The sequence below is a fragment of the Dermacentor albipictus genome, chromosome 10, assembly GCF_038994185.2.
Source record: "Dermacentor albipictus isolate Rhodes 1998 colony chromosome 10, USDA_Dalb.pri_finalv2, whole genome shotgun sequence".
NCBI classification, from domain to species: Eukaryota; Metazoa; Arthropoda; class Arachnida; order Ixodida; family Ixodidae; genus Dermacentor; species Dermacentor albipictus.
The window spans coordinates 61161601-61188621 of NC_091830.1; the positions used below are offsets into that span (position 1 = coordinate 61161601).

Here is a 27021-nt window from a genome sequence, read left to right on the forward strand (position 1 = left end):
CCATACAAATACGGACGAAATTTCAGAACTACCCATACCATTGCGAGGCATTCTTTTTCAGTGGTGGAGTAGTTAGCTTCGGCTCGGGATAGTGTACTACTGGCTTAAGCAATCCCTTTTTCGCTGTTGCCCTGCCATTGTACTAGCACCGCCCCTAGACCGACATTACTAGCGTCTGTATGCAATATCGTCGGGGCTTCCTCATCGAAATGTGCTAATGCGGGAGGCGATTGCATGCGTTGCCGGAGCTCGTGGAATGCCCGCTGCTGGTCTTCGCCCCAAGTAAAAGGCATATCTTCTCGGATGAGCTGTGTTAACGGCCATGCGATACGCGAGAAATTCGCAATAAATCACCGGTAATATGCACAGAGTCCCAGAAAACGTCGCACGGCTTTTTTGTCTGATGGAATCGGAAAATTAGCGACGGCGGCAATTTTATCCGGATCAGGTCGGACTCCTTGGCTATACTGATGACGTGACCGAGGAACTGGAGCTCATGAAAACCAAAATGGCACTTCTCAGGCTTCAAAGTGAGACCGGCAGAGCGTATTGCTTCAAAAACAGTTTTCAGCCTTCGTAAGTGTTCGTCGAATTGCGGAAAAGACAATCACGTCATCCAAGTACACCAGGCATGCTTGCCATTTGAGTCCGGAAAGCACAGTGTCCATTAGACGCTGAAATGTTGCTGGCGCCGAACACAAACCGAAAGGAAGTACCTGAAATTCATGAAGTCCGTCAGGTGTTACAAAGGCTGTTTTCTCACGGTCTCTCTCATCCACTTCGATCTGCCAATAAGCGCTTTTCAAGTCCATTGAGGAAAAGTAGCACGAGTTTCGCAACCTATCCGAGGAATCATCAATACGTGGCAGTGGATAAACGTTCCTCTTTGTGACCTGATTGAGCTTCCGATAGTCGACGCAGAAGCGCAGGCTACCGTCCTTCTTCTTCACTAAAACTACAGGTGATGCCCAAGGACTATTAGATGGTAGAATAACGCCATCTTCCAGCATCGTCTTCACTTGTTTTTGTATTGCTTCGCGTTCCTTTGGGGCCACACGATAAGGGTTTTGTCGGATGGGTCTGGCGTCGACGTCAGTAATGATGCGGTGTTTGGTAAGTGGCGTTTGACCAACTCTTGACGCAGAGGAGAAACAGTCCTGATACTAATTGATGAGCTCAAGAAGACGGTTCCGTTCAGTAGCCGTTAACGTCGGATTAACGTCTACAATTGGCGCAGCTGTGTGGATTGTAGAGGCCAACTCCTGCGCTAAGTGGCAGTTTTGTATTTCTGTCACTTCGTCGAAATAGGCGACAGCAGTGCCTCTAACGATGTGTCGGCGCTCCTTACTAAAATTCGTCAGCAAGAGTTCGGCGCTTCCGTCGATTACATCGATAAGTGCTCTGGCAATGGAGACACCACAATTCAGTGCTAGCGCTAGATGGAGAAGGAGAACGTGGTCGGGGCATCACTGTATTTTGTAGCTGACTGTTCAGAGGGGCGTCGTTGTAAGTGCGTCGACCGTCGTACGGAGAGTAAGCATAGTTGGCAGGAAAGATTGGGTTTTGAGCGGCGCGATAGTTGTTCCATTTGTGGCAAACTCGATAGACGTGTCCAGCTTCACGACAATGGTAGCACACTGGTCGACGGTCGACGGTGCGCCACAAATCGGTTTTCCGACGCTGATAGTTCGGCGGTAACTCTCCACGGAGCCAAGGAGTGGCGTGCGCATGTCGAAAATACGGCGTTGTTTGTGCTGGCATGATCGGCGGGGTCGGTAGAGGCGACGAGGGTGACGATGTCGGCTCTGTTTGTGGCGTAGGTGGTGTTGTAGTTATGGGTGTCAACGGCGTTGAAGTTGCGTTGAGTGGACGGCGAACAGCTTCCGCATAAGTGAGGCGCCGCGGAACGTTGCCACAGTCTGGCGCTGAAAAAGCTTGCCGGACTTCCTGCCGGACTATATCAGCAACAAAAGATAACGCTGGCGTTGGTTCCGTAGGCGCAACCACAAAGCCGAGCTGCCGAAGCTCTTCTCGCACCACTTCTCGGACAACTTCACGCAGAGAAATGTCGTTACTCGCAGCCAGTACGGAAGTGTTCGCCGTCGAGTTGCCCATGTCATGCTGGCGGTATCGTTGATGCAGGGCCCGTTCAATGGCTGTAGCCTCTTTTGTGAACTGTGCCACTGTTGTCGGTGGATTTCTCACAAGGCGGCAAACAGTTGCTCCTTCACTCCTCGCAAGAGATATCGCAGCTTTCTTTCCTCTGGCATGTCTGGGTCTGCCCTACGGAAAAGACGGGCCATGTCTTCCGAGAGCATAGTAACACTCTCATTGGGCTTTTGAACGCGGATTTCAAGGAGACGCTGCGCGTTTTCCCTCCTGTCGATGCTTGAAAAGGTATCCAGCAGCTTTGCGCGGAAGTCGTCCCACGTGGCAAAGCTCCTCTCTCAGTTTACGTACCACGTACGAGCATTGTCCTTCAAATAGAAATAGACACTCCAGAGTTTGTCCGCCGAGCTGGTCTTATGGTTATATTAGGCGACGCGCTCGAACTGGTCTAGCCAATCTTGGACGTCTTCAAAGGCATCACCATGAAAGCTCTCCGGGACCATAGGATTCTGTAGTGTTACTTGCGATGGAGCTGCGGTGGCCGTGTTATTTGTAGGAGGCAAACGATTTCTCAAAGTTTCTTGCAGGGCACTGGACTCGAGCGCTAAGCCTAGCAGGCGACGACTGAACCGGTGGACCGGTGTTTCGATGCGCGATGGTGATTACGGGTTCGATCGTCGGCTCCGCGAAGGGGTGCCAAGCATGAAGAATGCCCAGCACCTCCACCAGTGTAACGACGTGGGATCGACGAGTATGCGCAGCAGCACCGCCAAGAAACGCACTTTATCAGTCGTCCAAGGGAAAAACAACAACGTCTTCGCCGTTTTCCGCGCTTCACCTAAAAACTCGCGCTGCTTCAGCGTTGTCCCCACTGGCGCATACCCGCTGCATTATGGTTCTGCCAAATATAGTTGTGTCAATATATATATATATATATATATATATATATATATATATATATATATATATATATCGCGTTGCTCGCAATACTGGAATCATTCTGCCATTTACCATAAATGACGTTATTTCTGGCAATTACCCTCATCACTTGAGTGGCCCAGATGGGCTCGTGACCTAAGTGGAAGGTTGAGTCAGTTTCGCATGATGTATCTGGCCCGGGGAATGTATGCAACCGCGAGAGCGATGGTTGCTTTCCGGGGTTGCCATGGCAACTGGGCGCCGTGGCAGAAGATTGCATGGCATGTGCAAACTTGTCAGCACAGCAATAAACAGGACGACGAATGACGTCCCGTCAGGTTGTGGGGCCAGCAGCTTGGTGGTCGAAGAGATGCCGCAAACAACGCAGTAGTCGAAGGACAAAAATGAAAGAAGAACGAAGAGGACGCGCTGTTTACGCGAAACCAAAACTGCGCCCCCTCGTTGCAGACGCAAACAAGAAGCCGAGCGATGGTGCAAGCAAAGCATGGCGCATCTGGTTCATCTCCGCGAACACATCTGCCTTTGGCATATACATTATTGCTGGTGAGGCGTCGCTGGTTCGACCCAGCGCACTTCTCTATCTATCTATCTATCTATCTATCTATCTATCTATCTATCTATCTATCTATCTATCTATCTATCTATCTATCTATCTATCTATCTATCTATCTATCTATCTATCTATCTATCTATCTATCTATCTATCTATCTATCTATCTATCTATCTATCTCTTGTGTAGAATTAACGTAGCTGTGGAATCTCTGTAGATATTTTTCAATATATTTACGTTGGCGGCCTGTACTCCTCGGTTACGTAACGCCTGTATGAATGCTGGTATCTCTACTGAATGATATGCCTTCTCGCAATCTATGAAAGCCATACAGAGAGGCTGACTGTACTCTTCGGATTTCTCGATTACCTGAATAATGCGGAAGAAATGATGTTCTGCAATGGATGTGATACATTGCATAGTATCCCTTCCTGAAGCCAGCTTGTTCCGTTGGTTGACTAAAGTCCAGTATTGCACTTATTCTATTGGAAATTATATTGGTGATTCTTTTACAAAATACTGGGAGTGAACTTATGGGCCTATAATATTTCAATGCTTTAACGTCTCTATTTTTGTGGATTAGTACAATGTTTGCATTCTTCCAGTTTTCTGGGAACATTGAAGTCGATAGACACTTCGCATAGAGAGCCGCCAGTTTTTCAAGCATTATGTTTCCTCCATATTTGATTAAATCGACTGTTATCCCATCTCCTTTAACGTCTTGCAAGGCCTTTCTAATCTCATCACTAGTTATAGAAGGAGTCTCTGCAACCTGTTCATTACTTTTTCGAATGGAAGTATCGTGGCTCCTCTGGGTACTGTACAAGTCAGTATAGAACTCTTCCGCTGCTTTTGCTATACTTTCGAGATTGCTTATGATTTTACCTTGCTTGTCTTTCAGTGCATACATCTTGGTTTATCCTATGCCAAGTTTCCTTCTCACTGATTTCATGCTTCGTCCATTTTTTATGCTTCATCCTTCGTCCAGCTTAATCCATTTTTTACGGCTTACTCAGTCTTTCTCACGTTATAATTTCGAATATCTCTTATTTTCGCCTTGTTGGTCAGTGTTGACAATGCCGCAAATTCTAACTTATCTTTTGAGTTGGACACTTTCATTCTTTGTCGTTTCTTTATTAGGTCCTTTGTAACTTCGGAGAGCTTGCCTGCCTACTGGTTGCCTTGATGCCTTACCTCCTACTTCAATTGCTGCCTCTCAAGCCAGCCTAGTTACTGTTTCATTCATTACCTCCAAGTCTTCATCTCTCTTTTCTGAGATTGCACATTTGTTTGCAAGTACCAGCCCGTCTGTGTCTGCTTTACCCATTACTGCATCTATGTTGGCCTGTTTCTTCTTGACCAATTTTACTCTTTCTCTCCTAAAGTTAGTTAAAGTTAAAAAAGTTAAGCTGAATCCTAGCCCTCACTAACCTATTATCACTGCACTTTCCCTTACCTGACACTTCTCCATCCTGCACTATTCTGGGATTGGCAGAAATGTATGAAATCAATTTCATTTCGTGTTTCACCATTAGGATTTTTCCGCGTCCACTTTTTGTTGCTACGCTTCCTGAAGATGTGTTCATTATTCGCAACTTATTACTTTCCGCGAATTCTACCAGCATCTCTTCTTATCTCCTCTTCTTATCTGGGGGACCTCTATAGCAGAGAACAGGGCCGTTCTTCAGCAATGTATAACTCTCACCAGTTCTTCTACTCTACGGCCGATGATATCCCAAACAATGTCTGACAGTTCCTCAAAGAGCTCTGCTAAGCTAGCCTCACTCGAGAGGGTTCGGGTCTTAAACGTTGCAAGGGTCAGCTTCCATTGCCAGCCTGTCCGAGTCCAGAGATTCTTAGCACCCTCTTCGGCACCAAAGGTGTGACCACCGCCTTGGTCAGGTGTTCCGCAGCTGCTGGGAACTGAGGGCCATTGGTTAATCGAATGAGTCATTTGGGAGGTAGTGGCCGTATACTTCACCAGGGACGCCGATTCCTGTTCTGATGAGGGAGTGTGTTCTCTTGAAGCTTAGTGGGCCTGCGTAATTTGGTTGTAGCTGGATTAGCATAGCCCCACTGGCTCTCGGCATCTTTCGCCGGTGTCAGGCGTCACTTCAAGCATGGAGATGTAGTGCAATAGAAGAGGCGAAATTCGAGCTTACCATTCTCAGATTAAAAAAAAAGAAAAAAAGAATTTAAAAAACATATTTTTTCACACGACGATTAAAATTTCTATGGCGACCGAGCATCCGAGATAGCTGTCAGATAATCATGTAGGTGGCGGGGCTACCTTATCGTGGAGAAGCACAGCCCAGAGGGCCTAACAAGCCTAGCAGATCCCTAGGTTTATCCGCTAGTGTGTGTCAATAGTGTCAATTCTCAATGGTCGTAACATCGTTGTTCCGGAATCTCACGTACGCATGTGGTCATGATCGCGCCTAGGTGCACGATATATTTTAGGGAAACTTGAACAATACTTATAACGTGTGTGAAAAAAAAAGAATAAAGGTTTTACCCCGCGATACATCCGTCCGCTGATTGTCGTGCCTCTGGCCGTCGTTTGCACTTATATCTGGACTTTCACGCCCGGTAAAAAAACGAGTGGTAAGACGGGCCGCCAGAACGATATGGTTCTGAGCCACGCGTAAAACAGGCGACCTTGGCAGCGCCTAGATGTCTTCGACCTTTCTTCAGATTTGGACAGCGCTGATACCGAAGCTAATGAGAAGAAAGAAGTGGCGGAACGGGCCCCTTAGCTTACCGAGAACGCTTCAAACACATACGATAGCAAGTCAGAAATGTTATGCCTCATTTAAGCAACAGCGAGGCCGTCTGCGATCAATCAGACATGGGTTGTACAATACGCACGTGGAAGCAATTGACTTTCCTTTTACCGCCGCGCTCGCAATACAATTCACAGGAACACAAACGGAAACACGCAAGAACGAATAAGTGCAAATGTAGACGAAAAGAATGGTCGCAAATACGGCCGTTCTGACGTGATGATAAATTGTGTGTTAACTTTACAAGTGTTGTCGCTACGTGTTTTTTCCTTATTCTTTGCGTGAATGTTGTAAAGCATTCTCCTTACTTTTCTCTGTTTCTTTTGTGCGGTCGGCAGCGTTCCTCGTAAGTTGCTGCAGATAAATTCTTGAAAATTTTCAGTGTTATGGAGTGTACAGTGCGGACATCTATTTACGTATTTGGTTCCTCGAATACGTTTTCGAGATCAGTATGAGCAAACTTCTAAGTATGTAGGCTTACAAATGGAAAATCTCGCCCTTTTTCACGTCATCGCGGCATGTACAGATGTAAGGAATTTGGCCACATTATATTTTCTATTGTTGTCACTAGAAAGTATGCTCAAGGTATAACAGTAGTGTATGTCTAAGCCCTTTTCATAAATCATTCATGCCCAAAATAGGTAGCACAATATAGTGTCAATTCTCAATGAACTTGAAATTTAGGGGTGGACCAACTTGAAATCAAGGGTGGGCCGTGTTAAATTTGGGGGTGGGCTAACTTGATATGTGGGGGTAAGCCAAGTTAAACATGGGGTGGTCAAGCTTGAAGTCGAGGATGGGCCGAGTTAAATTTGGGGCTGGGCCAACGTGAAAAGTGAGGCTGGACGAAATCAAAGTTGGGGTGGGCCAACTTGAATTTTGGAGTGGCCCAACTATAAATTTGTAGCGAGGCCAATATAAAGCTTGCGAGTGGGCCAACCTAGATTTCAGGGGGCAACTTGAAATTTGGGGGGATGCTTACGCATACTTGCACAGCTGTGGAGATTCTGCATTCTTTCGATATTCTCTTTTTTCGGATTTCCGTTTCTTATAGAACCCGCATCGTGTGACTGCTCATTATCACGAATTTGATTCTTATGATTACTTCTTCAACGCACTGGAACTGCTTCAGCGTTTGCTGACGCTCACAGTCTATGCTTGCGTGTCCTTGCATGGGAAGCATCGGGCTGCTGTTTCCTATGCTCAAATGAAGTGTTCTGATGAAGGCATCCGCTTAGTCAAAGCTCTCTAAGTTTTTGCGCTTAATTGGCTGAAAAAGAATGCAGACACTCCTCAGGACCACTCCCAAAATTCAAGCTGGCCAACCTCTAAGCCTAACTCAGCCCATTCCCAAATTTCAAGTTGACCATTTCTTTCAATAACAACCTGCAAAAGACCCCTAACTTTCCTGACAAACTATTAGCATTCCATTGGAATAACTGTAGCATATTAAAACGGTCATTCATTTCTTCCTGCAGCGACCACTGCCAAGTTAAGTATAGTTATCGTCTTTATTATTGCAAATAACGGCCACATAATGATCTTCACAATGTGCTCATTCGCGGTGCTTTCGAGAGGACATTTTGTATAAGTTTTCAAGTACTGTTAGCTGACTAAGTCGTCTTCCTGGTGCGGCAATGGGCGGTTCTTCTGTATTTGCCTGAGACACGTGTATAGTCAGGAGACCGCTCAGGAAGTGAACGTGAATGTGCTTGTCAGAGAAGCTTCGCCGCCATTTTGTTCATGTTGGCTCACAGCGCTGACATCGACGAGAAAAATATTTCTGTCAGGTGACGTGCACTAGGTCAGAATTTGGACCAGGCCTACGAAGTTTGTCTGTTTTCATGCTGTATCTATCAGTTCATGTTCTCCGTTACTCCTCTGTGGGTGCTTCTCGAACGATGACATGTACCGCCCATCGCTGTCTGGGCAGTGAGGTGGCCCAGGTGGCATGCAGTCTGTGGCCGTGAAGGCGCGGTCATACCTTGCAGCACTGTGGTTCTCAGCAAAATCTTGTAGTATAACAGTGTCGTTGACATCGAAAACATTCCTTAATTCCAAAAGATTCTGTTCACAGGGTAACTCGTGAAGTCCAAGATGATCCGCGTAGGCATGATTTGGCCTGATCGGAAGTTTCAAAATGCACTCTTTGCAATGTTCACTATCTTCCTTCTGCTGAGATGAACATTATCGATGAAGGGAGATGACTTCTAAATTATTTGTGATCTAGCAGCGTTGCGTCACTGTATGGTGAACGGAGACAATTTGCCCCCAACGTTCCTCCATCGTGAAGCCGGGTCTTTCGTCTCTGCAGAGATCCCCATCAAAGTAGTCGTCTCCATTAATCGGCTTGCTGCTTCTAAAGAGGCTTCTTGTCCAAGACGCTACCACGCCCTGTAATGCAAACGTCCAGCAAAATTTCCTTAGCAAGAGCTACATGCAAAACAGAAACATGAAGGTTCACACGCTATAACTACTGTCTTGTTGCAAACTAATGGTGACATAATTATATGTTCTGCCTTCAATGTTTCTCGTAGCTGGCCGGAGCATAAGGCTGAACAATTTGGAGGTCTTCTTCAAAGCATTGTATGCGATTACAAGTTGCATATACTCAGCATAAGCAAGGTTTTACAGGCTGTATTTAGTTATATAACATTTTCTTGACCGCTTCATTACACCTTCGCTTTACATAGATTCTAATATGTGCGCCTCATTCTGCAAATATTTTTATTGTGGGGAGAAGTCCCTATATCCGTCGAACTGCCGCTGATCTTAACGCGTCTTTCTGCAGCTAGCACGAATGCTATGTTCAATTATCAGATTGGAAAGCTAATCTTGCGCACGTATCTTACATCGAGTCTAGCCTGCTGAGCAAAGTAAGCCGCATTCGACAATGTGGGTCGACGATCGGGGTCGCATTTACCCTGATAACCTCTCGTTGAACTGCTGAAGAATGTCAAGGTTTGTATCGACCGTGTCTAGAGACACATACCGAGCCTCTCGGAGAATGATGAAACATGTAGCAAAAATACGTCGTATATATAACGGTCGGATTCGCCATGCACATGCGCGAGACGAAGAAACGGAATTATTAATGGCACTTTCTCCGTAATTGCTGCAGTGAGGACCAGTCGCCATACCATGCCAATCCAATCATACCATGTTTTGTTATCTTCAAGTTGTTGGTAGAGGGATTCCTTATATATGTTATCGATAGTGTTCGAGGATGCGGTGGGTAGGGCCATCACGTCGTTCAATGTTTTGCGTTCAATGCAGTATGCTAGCCGGGGGGGGGGGAGGGGGGAGTCCATCGCACTGTTTAGTCTTTCACTTCCTTTTGTACAGTTCAAAAAATGATTTAGTGGGCTACAGAATGGTTTCACATTCTGTTTAATGGTGCTGTAGGTGCCCTATAACAGGTTTATACTCCATGTATTTGAGAATAAGCATGAGAAATCAGAACCTGCCTGTATGAATTGCTTTAAATAGATGTTAACGGTCGTTCAAACAAGCTAACACTTATAGGTTGTTTCTTCATACACCTCGGGGACATTAAACTTTCATAAAGCGGATGATTTAGTGAACCCTCAATCAATAAAGCGATCAGTAAAGCCATACTGCCCACGTGTATCTTTCGGACATCTTTCTGGCATTACAATTAGAGATGCGGAATATTTAAGCCTGCCACCTGGCCAGCATCCCACCGGCACAACCGAGTTTTCGCTCGGGGAGCCGGCTTCCCTTTCGACCCCCACACCGCCACGCCATTTGCCAGGTTTTCGTTTATTGCTAAAGTGGCATATTATACGCTTCATCAAAAACGCCGTGTCGGTCGTTCGTACGTACCAGACTGCTGAATTGTCGCAAGCGCGTTCATGCTTCATTACTCAAACTTCTCGCCCTCTTGTTGGGAGACCGCTCCTTTCAACCTTTCCGTTCTTTTTTTATTTTTCGGAGATTTGCATAAGCATATCCATTGCTTCTACCTTATAGGACTTTCTGGCGGACGCCAACTGTTGGTGCTTATCACTTGTGCTGGCTCAACCAGTATGTGCCACATGAACAAAATGGACACAAACTGTGTTCCACCGTGGCCGCCGTCGGCGTCCGCGTCGCCGTGGAGCTCCGCAGGCATTTAGGTGTATGCACGCTATGTGCTTATCCAAGCCTTATCTGCAGTTTAGAGAAACTTGTTCTTGGGCGATTTGGTGAACATTAGCAAACTGTTTTACAACTGCGCAAACAAACGATCACAGAGAGAGCAAACAAGGAATGCGCCTTTCCTTGTTGTCTCTCTCTGGGATGGTTTGTTTGAGCAGTTGTAAAACTGTTTGCGTATATGCGGCCTAAATTACTGTACTATGCAATCACGAAAGTTGCTCATGGCAGGTCTTACGTTCTGGACTAAATTATTCCTGAGAATTTTGAGAATTGCAGCCCACAAACAAATGTCATAAAACAGAACATTTGCAAAGCATGCCTTTTATCTTAAATCTTCTCAGACTATTAAATAATAAAAATTTTAAATAATATCAGTGCTCAGAGCTGCACGTTCTGAAATTTTACTGGAGTGGCTCTTTACGAGCAGCGTAGTGGCACCTGTACGACGTCATTACAGGCTCTACACGGCGTGTTAAAGGTTTTAAGGTGCCAGAAGTTCACGACAGCTGCTACATTTAATTGCCGTGTGGAACTGATCTGTCAAGGAGTAAATGTGCTTAACAGTTTTCTTGTTGACACGACACCGGCCTTACTTCTCCCACTGCTTCCACGTGCGCGTCTTTATCATGCTTTATCATGGATAGCGATAACAACATCTTTCTACCTCGCCGTCTTTAAGAATTTACGTGTCGCATTCGCAGGGCGTTCTTCCCACCTTCCACTACTGTGGGCTTTCGGGTAAGGTCCAGTCAACGTCGTGTCCTAACTGCACCCTTCAGGAGGCGAATGAACATGTTCCAAGGCGACGTGTTGTTGCTGGGGTATTCTGGGGCCATGCATGCCTGACATCGCCGCTTTCTAATAAATTGTTCCTTTTCTGCTGACCATTCCTTGTGGGGCCGCTTCGCGCTCCATCTCGTTGTTGCCGGTGCATGTTTTCTGTGGAGTAAAGCCTGCGAGTCGGTTGCTCAGTCGGTTGCTCTATTCCCCATCCTATAGCGACATTGTTCCGGGTGTTTATCTGTTCTTTTGGAGGAGCTCTTCTTTTCTGTCAAAAATACAGTGCAATCAAGTGAACTTACATTGTTTACCGTCAATGGTGAATGAAGCTGTACATGCCGACAATTTTCGCACATGTTCGGTGGACTTAATGCTGTCAGTCACTGAGTTTACAACATGCAGAAACACAGGTAGCCATCTGTTTGACGGCATGGAAAGCCAAAATCGAGCGAGAAAGACAAGTCATAAGGGAAAGGCAGGGAGGTTAACCAGGCTAAGCCCGGTAGGCTACCCTGCACTGGGGATGGGGAAAAGGGGGTTGAAAGAGGAGGAGGAAGAAAGAAGTTCACAGTTTGCACTGTTACACCACGGCCACTGGAAAAAAAAAGAGATGCGACCTGCCACGTCAAGGGGGGGCTGCAGTGGGAGCGAATGTCTCAGCCGTAGTTGCATTCTCGGCCGCTTGGTTCGGCCGAACGGTGCTAGCTCTCAGGGACGGGACGCGCCCGTTTCCAAGGGCGACAGCGTTCGAAGCACGTTCCTCACGCATTTTCTATGCCGACCCCATGGGGTCGGTATATCGGGGACTCTTCTCTGTAGAGAAGAGTCCCCGACTGGTAGCGCTGGGGCGGATGGCAACGCTTCCGAAGCACGCGGCAGGCCGCAGCTTTCTTTTCTTGTTATTGTTGTTGCTGCTGTTTTTTTTTATTCAGCGGCCGTGGTTACAAGCACAAGCGCTCATCGCTGAGTCACTCGCAGGCGGTCATACAGGCTGGTGCATTTCAAGAAACACACCAGCACCTCTGTGGCCGTGCACATAGCAGACGCACGAGGGCACGGGCCCAAGATCGTCTGCTCTGTGAGCGGCCTGTCGCCTAATTGGTCCAAAGCTGTCCGAAAACGACACTAACCTAATCTTCGTATGTGCGGCAGTCACGAGGGAGACGTTTGGTTGTTTCTCCGACACCACACGTGCTGCAGTTGGGACTGTCCGCCATTCCGATTAGGAATGAGTCGGCCTGCTGTAACCACAGAAGCGCAGGCCACGTGCACAGGCGCCGTCGCCATACTGTTCCCCCCCCCTCCCCTAAATGGACGGCTGCGTGCCCATTCGTGTCCATGATACGGACGCAATTCGCCCAGGGCACCCCCATCTCCATGGAAACGCATGCGGGGAACGCATACGGGGGATAGAGGTAAACAGCTTCGCCATGGAACACTTATAGAGCTGTGCTCTAATTTCGCGTTAAGAAGTATCGTAATCGTCGGTGAATTTCTTTTGGACCTGCCCAGTTTTGGTAGGAGAATGTACCGGTTCTGATCTGTGTGTTCTTTGTTCGCCGCTAGAGCATGCACTGTATATATGTATACCCATCTGTCGCATACTTACACGTTGCACAAGACTAATGTCATTGATGTAAGTCAGGTTCCTGGGTCGCTGTTCCGCGGTTGTTGTGGAATGACAGTGCTCGGGACCCGCATTCTCAGCCGTGTGCATTATTTATTTATACAGTGCATGGAGCTGTTATGGGATTTGAGTTGCCTATGGAGTAATCATTCTTTTTCTAAACGGTTCGCGAACAGGAAAATGGTCTTAGTCGCTTCGAAACAGTTTGAAGTAAATATTTGGAGACATGCACTAGTGATTTGCTTTCGAAAGGCACAAAAAAAAAGAAACTTTGTCTAATCCTTATCGTCTTCATTTGTGGAAGCCTGTTTCTTCTTTGCACCACATAATCGTTTTTTGTCTATGCCTCCTGCAGAAATTACGTCATCGTTCGAAATGGCGGCACCCGGCCTAACCGCTTGAGGCCGATTGAGTAGCCGTTACTAACCTGTTCGCTCACTTCACGGGAAACAAATTATGTCATACAATTTCCCTATCCTTCGTCTCACTTTTGCAGCTTAGTTTATGTGCTATCTCGGCTGTCTTCTTGAGACTGGTTCTCATTATTGCGCATGAAGGCCTAGATTGCGATAACACGCAAGTTACTCGCTATGTCACTAGCTCGGATTAGCATGACTTCACGCAGCATAGGTTTTTCTGGGTTCATGTAGCTCGCGCCTTGAAATGATCGGGACACTCATTGAGTTACACAAACTCACGAACTTGTAATTTTAATAGACGCGATGGTGAAGAATGAACGAGGATCTCAAGACACATGGATGGATGGATGGAAACAACTTTATTCTGAATCCGGCAAATTTGACGACCCGGGCTCAGGTCTCCCATGAGGGGACTTCGAGGCCTTGCCTCGTCGCCGCCTCTCGGGCTTGCTGGACAGCCCACTCTTGTGTCTTGAGGTTGGAGCTGCGCAGAGCGGCGGCCCACTTCGACGCAAGAGCCTCCGGAGCTACTGCCATTGTAGCTGATGTAACCCGACACTCCCACAACATGTGTGACAGCGTCGCTCTAGTTGCCTGACATAATTTGCAAAGAGCAGTCGGGTATTGCGCGGGGAAAATGTGCTGCAATCGCACCGGACTGGGGAAGGTTTGTGTTTGCAATTGTCGCCAGATGACTGCCTGGCGACGTTTCAGCATGGGGTGAGGTGGGGGCAGCAACCGTCTGCCTAGCTGGTAGTGCTTGGTGATGTCATTGTACCTGACCAGGCGTTCTCGCGTGTTTTGAGCCAGCAGTTCTGAACTCGAAGAGGCGGTCTCCGATTCTGCGCGGCGGATCAGTTCTCGCGCAGAGCGGTGTGCTACCTCGTTCAAGTTAATGAGGCCCTCATCGGTGGGGGTGGCGACGTGCGCTGGAAACCATATGATGGCGGTGTTATCTAAGTGCTGTCGACCAGCTTTCCTTAGAATCTGGAGAGCTTCGGAGGAAATGCGCCCCCGCGCGTAGTTGCGAACTGCGGATTGCGAGTCGCTAAAAACTACCTCGCAGAGGGGGTCGGTAAGCGCAAGCGCAATTGCTACCTCTTCTGCTGTTTCGGGGTATTCTGTTGCGACACTACACGCGTGCGTAAGCCGGGAGCTAACGTCTACGACTACCGCCGTGAACCGGTGTTCTCGTGTGTATTCTGCGGCGTCTACAAAGCGCGTAGTCCTCTTTCCACCCAAGGAGCGCAGCAGTGCCTTGGCACGGGCCTGGCGTCGGCCCCGATTAAATTCGGGGTGCATGTTTCGAGGTATAGGGGCGACAATCAGCGTGTCGCTGAGGTCTGGTGGAATGACCTGTTTCTGACCGTGTTGGACGTGGTAGTTGAAGCCGAGTTTCTGCAGGATGTAGCGGCCCGTGGCTGTCAGAGACATGCGTTCGAGTTGAGAGGTTCTTTGCGCATCCACAATTTCCTCAAGCGTGTTGTATACCCCCAGCTGTAGCAGACGAGCAGTGCTTGTGGACTCCGGTAGGCCAAGGGCGATCTTGTAAGTCTTGCGTATAAGGGTGTTGATTTTCTCCCTTTCAGTGACATTCCAGTTGTGGAAGGCAGCCACATAAGTGATGTGACTGACTGCGAAAGAGTGTATGAGGCGCATGACACTGTCCTCCTTCATGCCCGTGTGCTTGTTTGTAATGCGTTTGATCAGGCGGGTAGCCGCTGTAACCTTGCCTTCGATTTTGCGAATAGCTTCTATGTTTGACCCGTTGGCTGTTATATGCATGCCTAGGATGCGTATCTTCGGAACTCGGGGAATGCAGGAGCCGTCTTGCGTATAGAGGATTATGTCGTCACATTGACGCGATTCGGCTGTAGGCTTGGGCCGGCGGCGCGAGCGGTAGACGAGCAGCTCCGATTTCAGTGGAGATAGTCGGAGACCTGTGTCTTGGAGGTAGGTTTCGACTGCAGAGACCGCTGCTTGTAAGGTGCATTCTATCTGACCATCACTGCCCTTGTTGACCCACAGGGTGATGTCATCTGCGTACAAGGCGTGATGGAGCCCATCGATCTCGTCGAGGTAGGCCGGGAGACCCAGCATCACGAGGTTGAAAAGGAGCGGGGATATGACCGATCCCTGAGGAGTGCCGGTGCTTCCTAGTGTATGTTCGTCGGATGTCATGCTGCCGACCGCGAGGGTGACTGTGCGGCGCGACAGGAAGTCTCTGACGTAGTTGTAGCTTCGCTCACCCAAGTTGAGCTTGTTTATGCGGCTCAGGATTGCTGCATGTGCTACATTGTCAAATGCCTTTTCCAAATCTAGACCGAGGATGGCCCGGTTGCCACTAGTTGGGTCATTGATAATCTGGTGGTAGAGCTGGAGCATGACGTCTTGAGTGGAGAGGTGTGACCGGAAGCCCACCATAGTGGGTGGGTAGGCTCCAGTGTCCTCGAGGTGGTGGTTGATGCGGGAGAGGAACGCGTGCTCCATCACCTTGCCAACGCAGGATGTGAGGGAAATGGGCCGCAAGTGATCGAGGCTGGACGGCTTGCCTGGCTTCGGTATCAGGACTGCTTTAGAGCGTTTCCACGCCTCTGGGATGCAACCTGCTCGCCAGCATTTGTTGACGTATGCCGTAAGAGCGGTTATCGAGGCATCATCGAGGTTTCTTAGAGTCTTGTTCGTAACCTTGTCGGGACCAGGTGCTGATTTGCCATTAAGGTCGTGGAGAGCTGCGCGGATCTCTGACTCGTGAAATTCTTCATTGAGTGTCACATTTGTCTCTCCAGTGTAATCTCCGTGTTGAACATCGGGCCGTTGAGGGAAGTACTTGGCTAGCAGGCGTGTCACGAGCTGGTGATCACTCGTGGTAGCCTGTTCCTTGTGCAAAAGGCGTTGCAGGTTTGCTTGCTGAGCAGACTTGCTCTGCGTTTCCCCCAAGAGGTGACGAAGGAGGCGCCACGTACTGCCATTGTGGAGCTGCCCATCGACCGCGTTGCAGATGTCATACCACTGTTGGCGGCTTAAGGTCCGGCAATGTTCTTCCAGCTGGCGATTGATATGTGCGATCTTCTTACGAAGCTTTCGGTTGTGCCTTTGCTTTTCCCATCTTTCGTTTAGTGACGTCTTGGCTTCCCAGAGGTGGGCTAGTCGGCTGTCGATCTTGTCAACCTGGACTTCGGGTGCGAGCGTCTGCGTCGCCTTGTTCATGTCGTCGTTGAGCGTCTCCATCCATGCCTCGATGTCATCGATGTTCCCCTCACCTCTCTGTTCAGCTCGCTGCTTTCGGAATTTGTCCCAGTCCGTCCATTTGAATAGCTTAGGAAAAGGGGGTGTACCCGCTTGAGGAATTCGTGTTTCTATGATCATGTGGTCACTACCGAGATCTTCAAAAGTATTGCGCCACATTGCTTGAGGGATGTTACGGACCGCCGTCAGGTCTGGTGTCGTGTCCCGTGCCGTAGAGGTGCCCGTGCGGGTCGGCGCCGTGGGATCGGTAATAAGAGTTAACTCGGCATCATGTAGGTCCTGCCACAGGCGTCGACCTTTGGCGGTAGTGTAGCCATAGCCCCAGGCCTCGTTCGGGGCGTTAAAATCTCCCCCGACCAGAAACGGGTTTGCGCCCGCCAAGGCAAGCGCCCCTCGGAACAGAGAGAGGAAACGAGCCCGTGAGTGAGCCGGATTACTATATACGTTGAGGAGAAATACACTGTGGTTGCGTGTTCTATTGGGAAGGAGCTCTACAAGCATGTTTTCCGCATGTGTGCGGAAAACATGGAACATGGAAACATGGAAGACACATGGCATTCGTTCCACAATCAATGGATGTTGACTAAACAGGCGAAACCTCAACGCTGCCGTAAAATGCTTGCATACTTGCGCACAAAATGCTACACTGTGCTAAATGCTAAATGCTACATCCCTAGATTGTGTACATGTCTACATTGTATACATCTCTACATTGTTATTATTAACCGAGGGTCCCGTTGCAGTCTTTGACTTGGGGACCCTCGTCTGTATATTGTATCTTACCGATTCATTGTACTTAAAGAATAATAAACTGAAACTGAAACAATTTTTGAACCTTTTCAGCTTTCATTTGCTCACGGAAGCTCGCGTCTCAAGACGACTGTAACGCTCATTTACGTTAGCGATCGCGCGAACGTCGTCGCAACGCTTCCAAAAATATTTCTCGACTCCTAAAGCACCCTCGGCGATCAGCCTTGATCACGTGGGAGCTAGAGGAAGGTTATGGTTTCAGTTTCTGATTTCTAAGCCCCAGAGAGGGGCACCTGGTTTAGCGGCGTTTACCACAACGCGCCATGGGTCCGTCCTGAGAAAGCGTTGCGTCGACGGCAAAGGGTTCAGCAGAACGAATCAGGGAACGCGGCTGGAGGAAGCAGAAGCCGAGTGGGCTTTCCAAAACGAGCAGTAAATGCCGTGACCACGCTGGTAGCGCCAACCTGAACTTTCTTCAATCGCGTCTTTCTTCACAAACCTCTCGCGAAGCTGTCCAGCCGGAGAGCCCAATTTTAACATAATAATGGCGTACCACTTAGCACGCGAATAACAAATTAACTATCAAGTTCGAAATTGAACGCCTGCGCACGTTTTCAAATGGCAACCGCGATAGATTGCAATCTTGCTTATATGCGAGTTGTCGTGCAAGTGGAGCTTCACGCAAGCTTGGAACGGCGAACTTACTCACCACGCACCTTCCTCGCTGTCATTCGGCATTCGCGAAGTGAAAGAAGTTCTGACACGAAAGCGAACTCTGCCTGCAGACTGGCTTACGCGGACTCGGCCATGCGCCGCCTATCAAAATGCATGCGCCGCTACAGATGCGACTTAGCATGTCACGCAAGCAATCATGGAAAGGCCACGTATGCCCGTCGTGAGGAATTTCACACGCCACCATCTCCGAGTCACTTCTGCTGCAGCTGCTGCTGCTGGTACGGAGCTGCGCTCCGACATTTACACGTCAGAACAAAATAACAATAATAATAATGCAACATGCGTGTACTACTCAGTGCGTTTCTTCATCATAATGCATTCGCCAGGTGTTCTCACGAAAACGCAGATTCTGCCACGTGGTTACTACACTTACGCAATTTTTTTCCCGCCTCCGCATTGAAATTCGACGCGCCTGTATATTCTTCCCGACGATCCGACGCGGTTGGGGCGACGGAACAAGTTACGACACGTCGCACAGCTGAATGGCGTGCAGAAGGCGGGCACACTGGAATGCTAATAGAAAAAGATGCAGGTATAAATAGAAAAACTGCAGATAATAGCACGGCTCGCCTGAAAAGGCAGCGGGCCCCCGGCATGGTTGTCCCACGTGCACCATTCCAGCCTTCGACCACGTCTCCGCACCCCCCCTCCCCCCCTCCCTCTCCTGCCGCGAGACGATGCGACAAATGGGTCGCCGACACGCTAACCCAGGGCGTCGAAATCGATTTTCGAGGTTTCGTCTTCAGCGACGCACACAAGGGCCGGCATGTATAGATTGACGCCGTCAAAGGCACGGCATCTCTGTGGGGCTACGTGGCATGGTTTGGGGTCGTATATACGCTTTGCGATTGCTGCTTCCCACTCCTTTCTTGCCTTCTTGTTGTTTGTTTTGAAAGGCAGGCTTCCATGGCTACAGACGCTGGAGCAGGGTACACGTTTTAATTCGACGCTCTAACCAATCTACGGCTAGGTTAATTTGCGCGCCCCTTTAGATGTCCAAAAATATGTAGCGTCGCTCGCAGCGACATGGCACCAGCTCGATTCACGTGGTCGTTTTCGTTGCGCCCTGTGCTGTGGGCGCCTAATGCGAAGATGCGTGTTATTGGAATAGCGTGCCACGGTGCGATTGTGAGAAAACGTGGCGTAAGTGATAATCTTCCAAGAAAGCTATTACGCTTCGCCCGCTTCGGCTTTTACATATCATTGAGTTCTTCAAACGGCAAATTCCTCCCTTTGTAAAATGAGTTTCTGGTTTGTATTGGTGGCATACGTTTTAGGGCCTTTTGTTCCATGTTTACCCTATGTTTGCCCTGACAACAGCTATTGGTGCTCCACAAATCGTAATTAAAGTACTTGGCACGTGTCAAGTACTTTAACTACCAGTTAATTAGTTTATACAATAACTTAATTAGTTGTTTAAATAGTTAATTAAGTCTGTTTCTCATTCTTTTTTTTCGGGAAGCTTCCACATTACCGCTCGAGAAAAGTAATTTCCGTTTTGGGAAAGTTTCGTCTAGCAATATTTTCGCATATTAATCACAAACGCTAATACATGCTCACGTGTAAGACGCAACGCATTGAACGCTGCTACCGGTTTGTCAAACTTGCATCGGCAAAAAACGACCACGTAGCGCTTCCACTCTAAAAAAAATGCTCCACTCCGCCACGTTGTACTGAAGTGCTTAAACGCGCAAAAGCGTTACACTAATCATCGCCGCTATGTCGGACGTTTCATCCAGCCTTGTTATGAGGTTTCTGTGTACAAGCCGTTTCCGTCTATCGTGGACTCACGAGTGTAATAACGCAACAGGACGCATGATAAGAACAATAATGATGCGTAGTTTCTAAAGCGAATATTTCATTGTCTGATTTCTTACCTTCTCTATCGTGGGAGGGGAGGGGGGTGACTCGGTGTCGCTGAGTAAAAATGTTTCTCGCAGCACTGAACGTTGACTGACAAAGTATATATGGTGCCACTGGGCAGACCTCTCTATTACACGTAATCATACAATATGTCATGATGAAACCTGTGCATATAATGTCGCCTGTCGGTACCTCTAAATAACACAGACCTCTTAATGTAATTGCACGTGATCTTCAACGGCTTCTTTGATTTCCTTAAGCCTCTTATATTTAAGCTACCCTATTCCTGAGACAGTGTGTATGTGCAAATTGGTATGTACCCGGTTATTGGCGAATCCTCCAGAATGCGTACATGCCACCGTGACACTAGGGCCGCAGAATCCCTAAATGTGCTGGCAAATGTGTCTCATTATGCGTAGACCACTCGTCACCGTTCCCTCTACAAGAGGTATAAATCAGCTTCGTCCTCGTAAGGAAATCGCTGCCTCGACGCCTCATGCTGTGCATCGCCTCATTTTGGCGCTTGCATTTCGGCGTAGCTTCGGCGTAGTGGAAAAAAAAACAGAAGTATTACGTGCAAATAAAGTTGTTAGCCATGCAGTGCATAAACATTGCATTAGGTTACGCGTTGCATAGGGGTTATAGCGAATACGATTCTACGCATCGCATTTAGTTCGGTATTGGCGGCTTCCCTTAAGCTCCACGTCAGATATGTTGCAGCCTGTGCTTTGGATTTGTAAATTTTGAAGGCAACTGGCTTCGTCGCCTCTTTCGCCCATTTTCGTGGTGGGAGGCGGCCGGGCCTACTGTGTCAATGCAGAATTTGGCGCGCTCGTCGACGCGCATGCTGTCGCCCGATAGCTTTGGTGTGTCTGAAGTTTTAGATGCTCTTGTCGGTGGTGTCGCTGCGTCACATTTCCCTAGTTTGACGCTGTAACTCTTTGTGTGCTTACACAAAAGGAAAGAGTGAAGGTGGGTATGACAATAGGCAAAACAAGAACAAGAGCCTGGTGGTGCAACCCACCGCTGGGGGATAGAGAGAAGGAGAAAACATTTATTTATCATGAGTTTGGGCGACTTCCTCGCAGAGTGGAGCCCTTAGTTCAGGGCCCCATTGGCTCGCGCCACTCCGCGTGCCCGCCGGATCAGCCGTCGCTGCTCTTGCGGGTCTGAGCTGGTCAGCGCAGTCTCCCAGGAGGAAGGGGAAGGTGAAGAAATAGGAGACTAGCCCGGAGGGTGTGGGCACTCCCAGGTGCAATGATGTACTGTGGCCTTTGCTCCACAATAGGGACAGTATGAGGGATATTGTGTGGGGTGGAAGAGGTGAAGATAAAAGAGGCAGGGAAATGAATTAGTTTGAAGCTGTCGCCACGCGACGGCATCTTCTCGATTAAGGGAATTATGTGGTGGAGGGAAGTGTCTCCTGGTATCTCTGTAATATTGTAGAGTTTCAGTGTGGGATAGAACCGGTCGGTTTTACCAACCAGTGCTGTCGTGCAGAATGGCGAGCCCGGCGCTGGCGGCACTGCGACCACCGCGACGGCCGCTAACGCGGAGGGCGCAGAGGCCACCGAGGCCGAGGTCGCAGCGGACGGCGTGGCCAGCGTGCCGACGCGCCACGTGGGGGTGGTGGCGCCGCGTCGGGCCCGGGACGAAGAGCTGCGCAGCCTGTACTTCCAGGACGGGAAGCGCCGCATCGACTTCGTGCTCGCCTACCAGAAGGGAGACGACTCGGGGGCCGAGAACTACCGGCGCATCTTCGAGGACAACCTGCTCAAGGAAGGTCTGGACCTCGAACTCGAGGACGCCGCGGCAAGTGCCATAGTTTCGCTTCTACAGCCCGCGGACTGTGTACATGATTGGACGTGAAAAACCTTGCGGTGTGTAGACTATCGATAGATGCAAACCGCGGATGATCTTTTTTTGTTGTTGTTGCTACGATTGCTGCCACTTTTGTAAAGAGCTGCTTTACGTTGTCACCGCGCGGGAGACTGCTTGTGCATGTGATGCTAGCGATTCCGGTGTCTCGATTTTGAAGGACGCCGCTGGTGATTGGCAAACATGCACGATTCTCGTGTACGTACGAAACACAGGTAATCTGTAAACCACTGTGACTAATAACCGAAAGATTCATGCGGAATGTCTATCGAGTAATAATAATAATATATGGGGTTTTACGTGCCAAAACCACTTTCTGATTATGAGGCACGCCGTAGTGGGGGACTCCGGAAATTTTGACCACCTGGGGTTCTTTAACGTGCACCTAAATCTAAGTACACGGGTGTTTTCGCATTTCGCCCCCATCGAAATGCGGCCGCCGTGGCCGGGATTCGATCCCGCGACCTCGTGCTCAGCAGCCCAACACCATAGCCACTGAGCAACCACGGCGGGTGTCTATCGAGTACGGACATTACGCTAAAAAAAAAAAAATTTTTTTAGTCGCACTTGATACATGCCGATTACCGTGCAGACGATAGTCCTGAAATCACGGTATACTCGCCTGCAACATAGAGCGGTTCGCACCACGTCGTGACACTTTCTTCCTGTTCGTCGTTTTATAGCGTAGCATTCTTTCGTCAGGTTACACGGGGTCATTTCCTGCGCCGTTTGGTTCGTCCTTGCGCTTCGCGTCTTAAAAAGCCGTAATGCCATCTACAGGATTGAATGGGTGAATAACTTCTGCGGGCTTACCGCCACCTACTACCTGTGGGCGCACGAACCTCCGACGCGATATTTTTTCAGAAAGCCTCCACGTGCTGGCCGACATCCACCCAAAGCCCAAACCCTGCAGTGTCGTTATGCAATAATTACTAGTGGGAACCGTGGCGCTAGTGTCCACGGCAACTGCGAGCTGGGCGGTTCAGCCGGCGTGGGAACGATGCTTAGCACATAGATTTGCCTAAACATCGTCCTTCTGGCTTCGAACGGCTTCGTGACTTTGTAAACTCATCATCTTGAACAAATTAATGTGCTATAAATGAATAAACAAAGACCATGAACGTTGTCCGACGGCAGGATTCGCATATGGCATATCTTGTACAGAAGCCCGATATTGAAATCACTCCGCCAAGGGCAAATCTTATTTTTTTTTTATGCAGCATTCAACTGTCCAGCATGAACTTACCGCACTAAGCTTCAGGCTTAGCGTTGCAGCTTCTAGTAAAACGTTCCCCCTTTCCTTTTTTTTTTTAAATTAACGATAGCTGGTTATGCGGCTCTGAGTGTGCTTGGATATGTCAGCTCTTGTTAGTCGGATGACATTGAACACTAAATTTGTACAATGAAGCCGCCATTGTTTCGGGAGGGAATCATGCCACAATACACGTTTCGTACCTTTGTATAATTTTCTGCAAATGGGAATGCCCGACATTTCCAGATACAGTGCAGTGAGGATAATAACGTCACTTTCTTCAGGGATAGCTGGTAGCATGTGTGTAGCAATCAATAATTAGTTGTTTAAGTAACTAGGGTATATCCTTTAATTACTTCAGCACAGATGTTTCAGTTGGTGTATCGTAGCTGGCCAGTGCTGGGGGGTGCTAACATAGCTGGCACCACCAGACTCCCGCAAGCTTCGAGCTATTCGTTCTCAAGCAGCAGCATCGATGCATTTCGCGGCAAACCCTCATGCAAGCTTGGTGAGGGGGGGTCTCAAAAGTCGGGCTAGTCTCGTAACTTCTGAAAGTGTGCATACTGGCCTCCCTTCCTGCTTTCCATGGTGACTCTTTTTGTTGTATATAACTAAAGCTAATTTGATGGGGAGTGGCAGTAATAGGCAGTCGATGACTACTACAAGTTTACAAGCGTCCGCCTCCACGGGCCAGCGTGTTCTCGAACAAATACGCTGCAGTTGCTGTTCATGTTTCAAGGACATGGTAAAATTGACCACGAGTGCTTACGTGGCATGGGTTACCCGACAAAATGCGAATTTCTGGCCCGGTAAAGCACTGCGCTCGTAGTTCAATGGATCACAGTGTAAGTCGCAAGGACTGTTACACTACAGACTGCAACATTGAGTTTCATCCAGTTCACCTCCCTACCTTTCCCATTATCTCTATCTCTCTCTTGAGTTCCGGGCTCGGCCTGCAATAGTTGAAAATGTAGGTTTATTGATATTACATTGTATGTTACTCAAGTAGCGCAAACAGGAACAAGTCGTAACATGTGTGTGTATGTGTTTTTAAATCTTCTTTTCACCGTATTTCTCCTTGCGCTACTCGAATATCCCCCGAAAAAAATTCTAATTCTTTGGCAAATCCCACGACCCGTAAAGTTTTGTAGCCGAATGTAGGCGCCTACAGAACTAAGCTGTGTTTTCCAGCATTGAACGTCTTTGTTTGTGCCCTAAGCGTCTTTAACACTTATGAATTCTGCGTCATCATGTTGAATGCCTACAGTGTAAAATAAACTGCACCCTTAAAAATGAATAGTGATGTATACACGTCTTTACTCGCACCTTTACACCAAAAAGGGTGTAAGGATGTGAGTTATAAACCGATACGTACCCTTATTCACTTTAAATGTGCACATTATATTACAGTGCCATAGCAAGTCTTCGAGCTCATTGACGAATCAATAATTTCACTAGATAGCTGCCAGACAAACTTGAATAAAATTCCTTAAATTTAAAAGACAAAGCTGTGTTCTAGAGATTGTGGGAAGCAGAATTTTGATTCATAGCCTCGTAAGCTTTGCAAAAATGGCTGCATTATGTCAGTGTTTAAAAAAAAATGAAGCACAGAGCTCCCAAGTTCACCACTCCGCAACAGAAACAGATAGCGCAGTTTTGTAAATTGAATCTGTTGGAGCAACTCAAGAAGACAAATGTTATAACGGAGTTTAGAGCTTAGTGACATTGTTACAATCTTTACGAAGGTTTCGTAAAAGACCTCCTCAGAAATCCGCTCTATAGTTCAGATTGGTGTATAATACATCACGTTTCCATAAATATATGTTTATATATGTGCACTTTACATAACCGTGGTATTGTTTCTTGCTAGTTATGTGGAGTCTCCTACTATGGCGTGCCTCATGGCGAGATCGTGGTTTTTTCGTACTGTCAGTGTTACCACCATTTTCTGTCAAGCATTTCCACTTTTATCATGGTGCTTCTAGAGCGCCTGGAGCGCTTGCGATATCAGGTTATTAGTGTGTCGCGAGCAATGTCACCCCACTTAGAGTAAACTATCCCGCTCAATACAAGTCTTAATATAAGACTTCACATATGTCTACAGCGGAGAATTCAATTCTGGGGTATAATTCAATTCTCAGGGTACCTATATCGACCAGTCGCCCGGCAATTTTACGTGTATTCGCGGACTTATTACACGCTCGGAAAAACGCTTTTATGTAGCCCGTATTCAGGAACAGAAAGTTTTAGGGGGGTTTTTCATGCTGCTCTACATTTTTCTCATCGACACTTTTTACCTAAATATAATCGCTGAGAATTTGATTAGTTAATCAAGATTAATCATTTAATTAGGCGGTATGTGAAACATAATGTGAGTATCTCCAAGCGCCGGAAGCAAGATTACCTTGGTTCGGTCCAGCTACGTGACAACTGAATATTTTTAATGTTTGGCTCAAGTTACGTGAAGTAGCCGGTACATCGCTTCGCGCTTTATCTAGGCATTACATGTTAGGGTAGCATAATTAATGTGTTCAATTCTCGAAAATATTAAAGGAGAACGACAAGTAGCAAGCCAAAAAGGTGGCTGGGGTTGAACGTGACTTGACGCTAGTTATACGTGTGAAAGCTCTGTATGGTTAGACACGGTTCTTCAGTGCTTCTTCCCGGCGAGCTACATGGGCTGGGTGCTCAGACTCAGGCTGGCGACTGCGGCGAGGATTTGACGCAGTCGCACCGGCGCGTGCTTCATCCATGCGGAGACTGAGCGACCATAACCATCGCCTAGTCACGTGGTACACAGCTGCGAATATGGAGCGAGCGCAGCGGTGACGCCTCTCCAGGGCAGATCACGTGACGTGACGTCACAACTTCACACTTGCGCGCCGGCGGCTGAAGTTCAAACGTGGGCCGAGATTTACCTCAGGAGTTGCACGTGGAGGAGTAGAGCTTTCGCTCTAAAACACGTGACTTTATAAACAATGCAACAGGATAAATAATAAACCGCATGTTTTAAACATGACATAAAGGACAATAAGAGCATTGCAGGAGCAAATACTCCAAGCAGCAAGTAATTTTTTTTTTCTGTTCATCGGCACACGCAGGCGTCAAGAGACGGCAAGACCAACTTCCTGAAGATCCATGCCCCTTGGAAAGTACTCGTAAAATATGCAGAGAAGCTTCACCTCCGGATGCCAATCAAGGTCAGCTCTTTCGTTAGCTTAGTCGCGTTAAACCACGATACCTCTGTAAAAGTAATTTTCTGGATGCCGATATTGGCGCTCGTTGTTTGCACTTTATATACGCTGTTCCATACATGGCAGTCAATGCTGTGGAAGCTAGAGAGGCTTCTTTCAGTGCCTTCGTTCGCACTTGGATATGGTTCGGTGTTTTTTTGACCGCAAATGTGCGCAACTGGTTTTTCTCTAGGCTCAGTATTGAATGAAACAAATTTTAACCCTTAGAAACAAGCACACCATGGTATGCGGCTGCTAATGGATTGTTTTTGACGATTATTGTTTTTGTTGTTCTTTTCGGGTTTTCTATTTGCGACCCGTCGCGAGGAGCCTCACGTGCATGCTGCCGCGAACGCACGCTGTTGAACGGAACGCATGAACGGAACGCGCGGAGTGATAACCTTACTTTTCCGAACTTCTCGCGTAGCTTCCACAGCGTTGGCTGCTCTCTATGGAGCGGAGCGTAGAACCGCAAAATGGAACTAGCGAGTCAGCGACAGTATTAAACACAAATTTTGTTAGATGAACACGTTTCTCTACTCAGCGAGGGTCGATGCGCCCGCCGCTCACAACATCACAATGACGATAACGATGATCATCGTTACGTGATCATCAGCGATATGAATGATATTGCCGCATCTCCCATCTGCTCTGAGCCACGCTAGGGACGACGATGTTTACGACCCATGCTA

General features: G+C 48.0%; 1 protein-coding gene across 3 annotated transcripts in view; it reads left to right on the plus strand.

Annotated features, from left to right (window-relative positions):
• The window catches only part of LOC135912108 (anoctamin-4-like), a 114249-nt gene that overhangs the window by 22693 nt on the left and 64535 nt on the right, over positions 1-27021 (plus strand). For all 3 annotated transcript variants that reach the window (XM_070527847.1, XM_065444492.2, XM_070527848.1), the window contains 2 exons: positions 21467-21778; positions 26198-26296. In XM_070527847.1, the coding sequence (XP_070383948.1) occupies positions 21467-21778; positions 26198-26296 (411 nt within the window). The remainder of the gene's footprint in view (positions 1-21466; positions 21779-26197; positions 26297-27021) is intronic.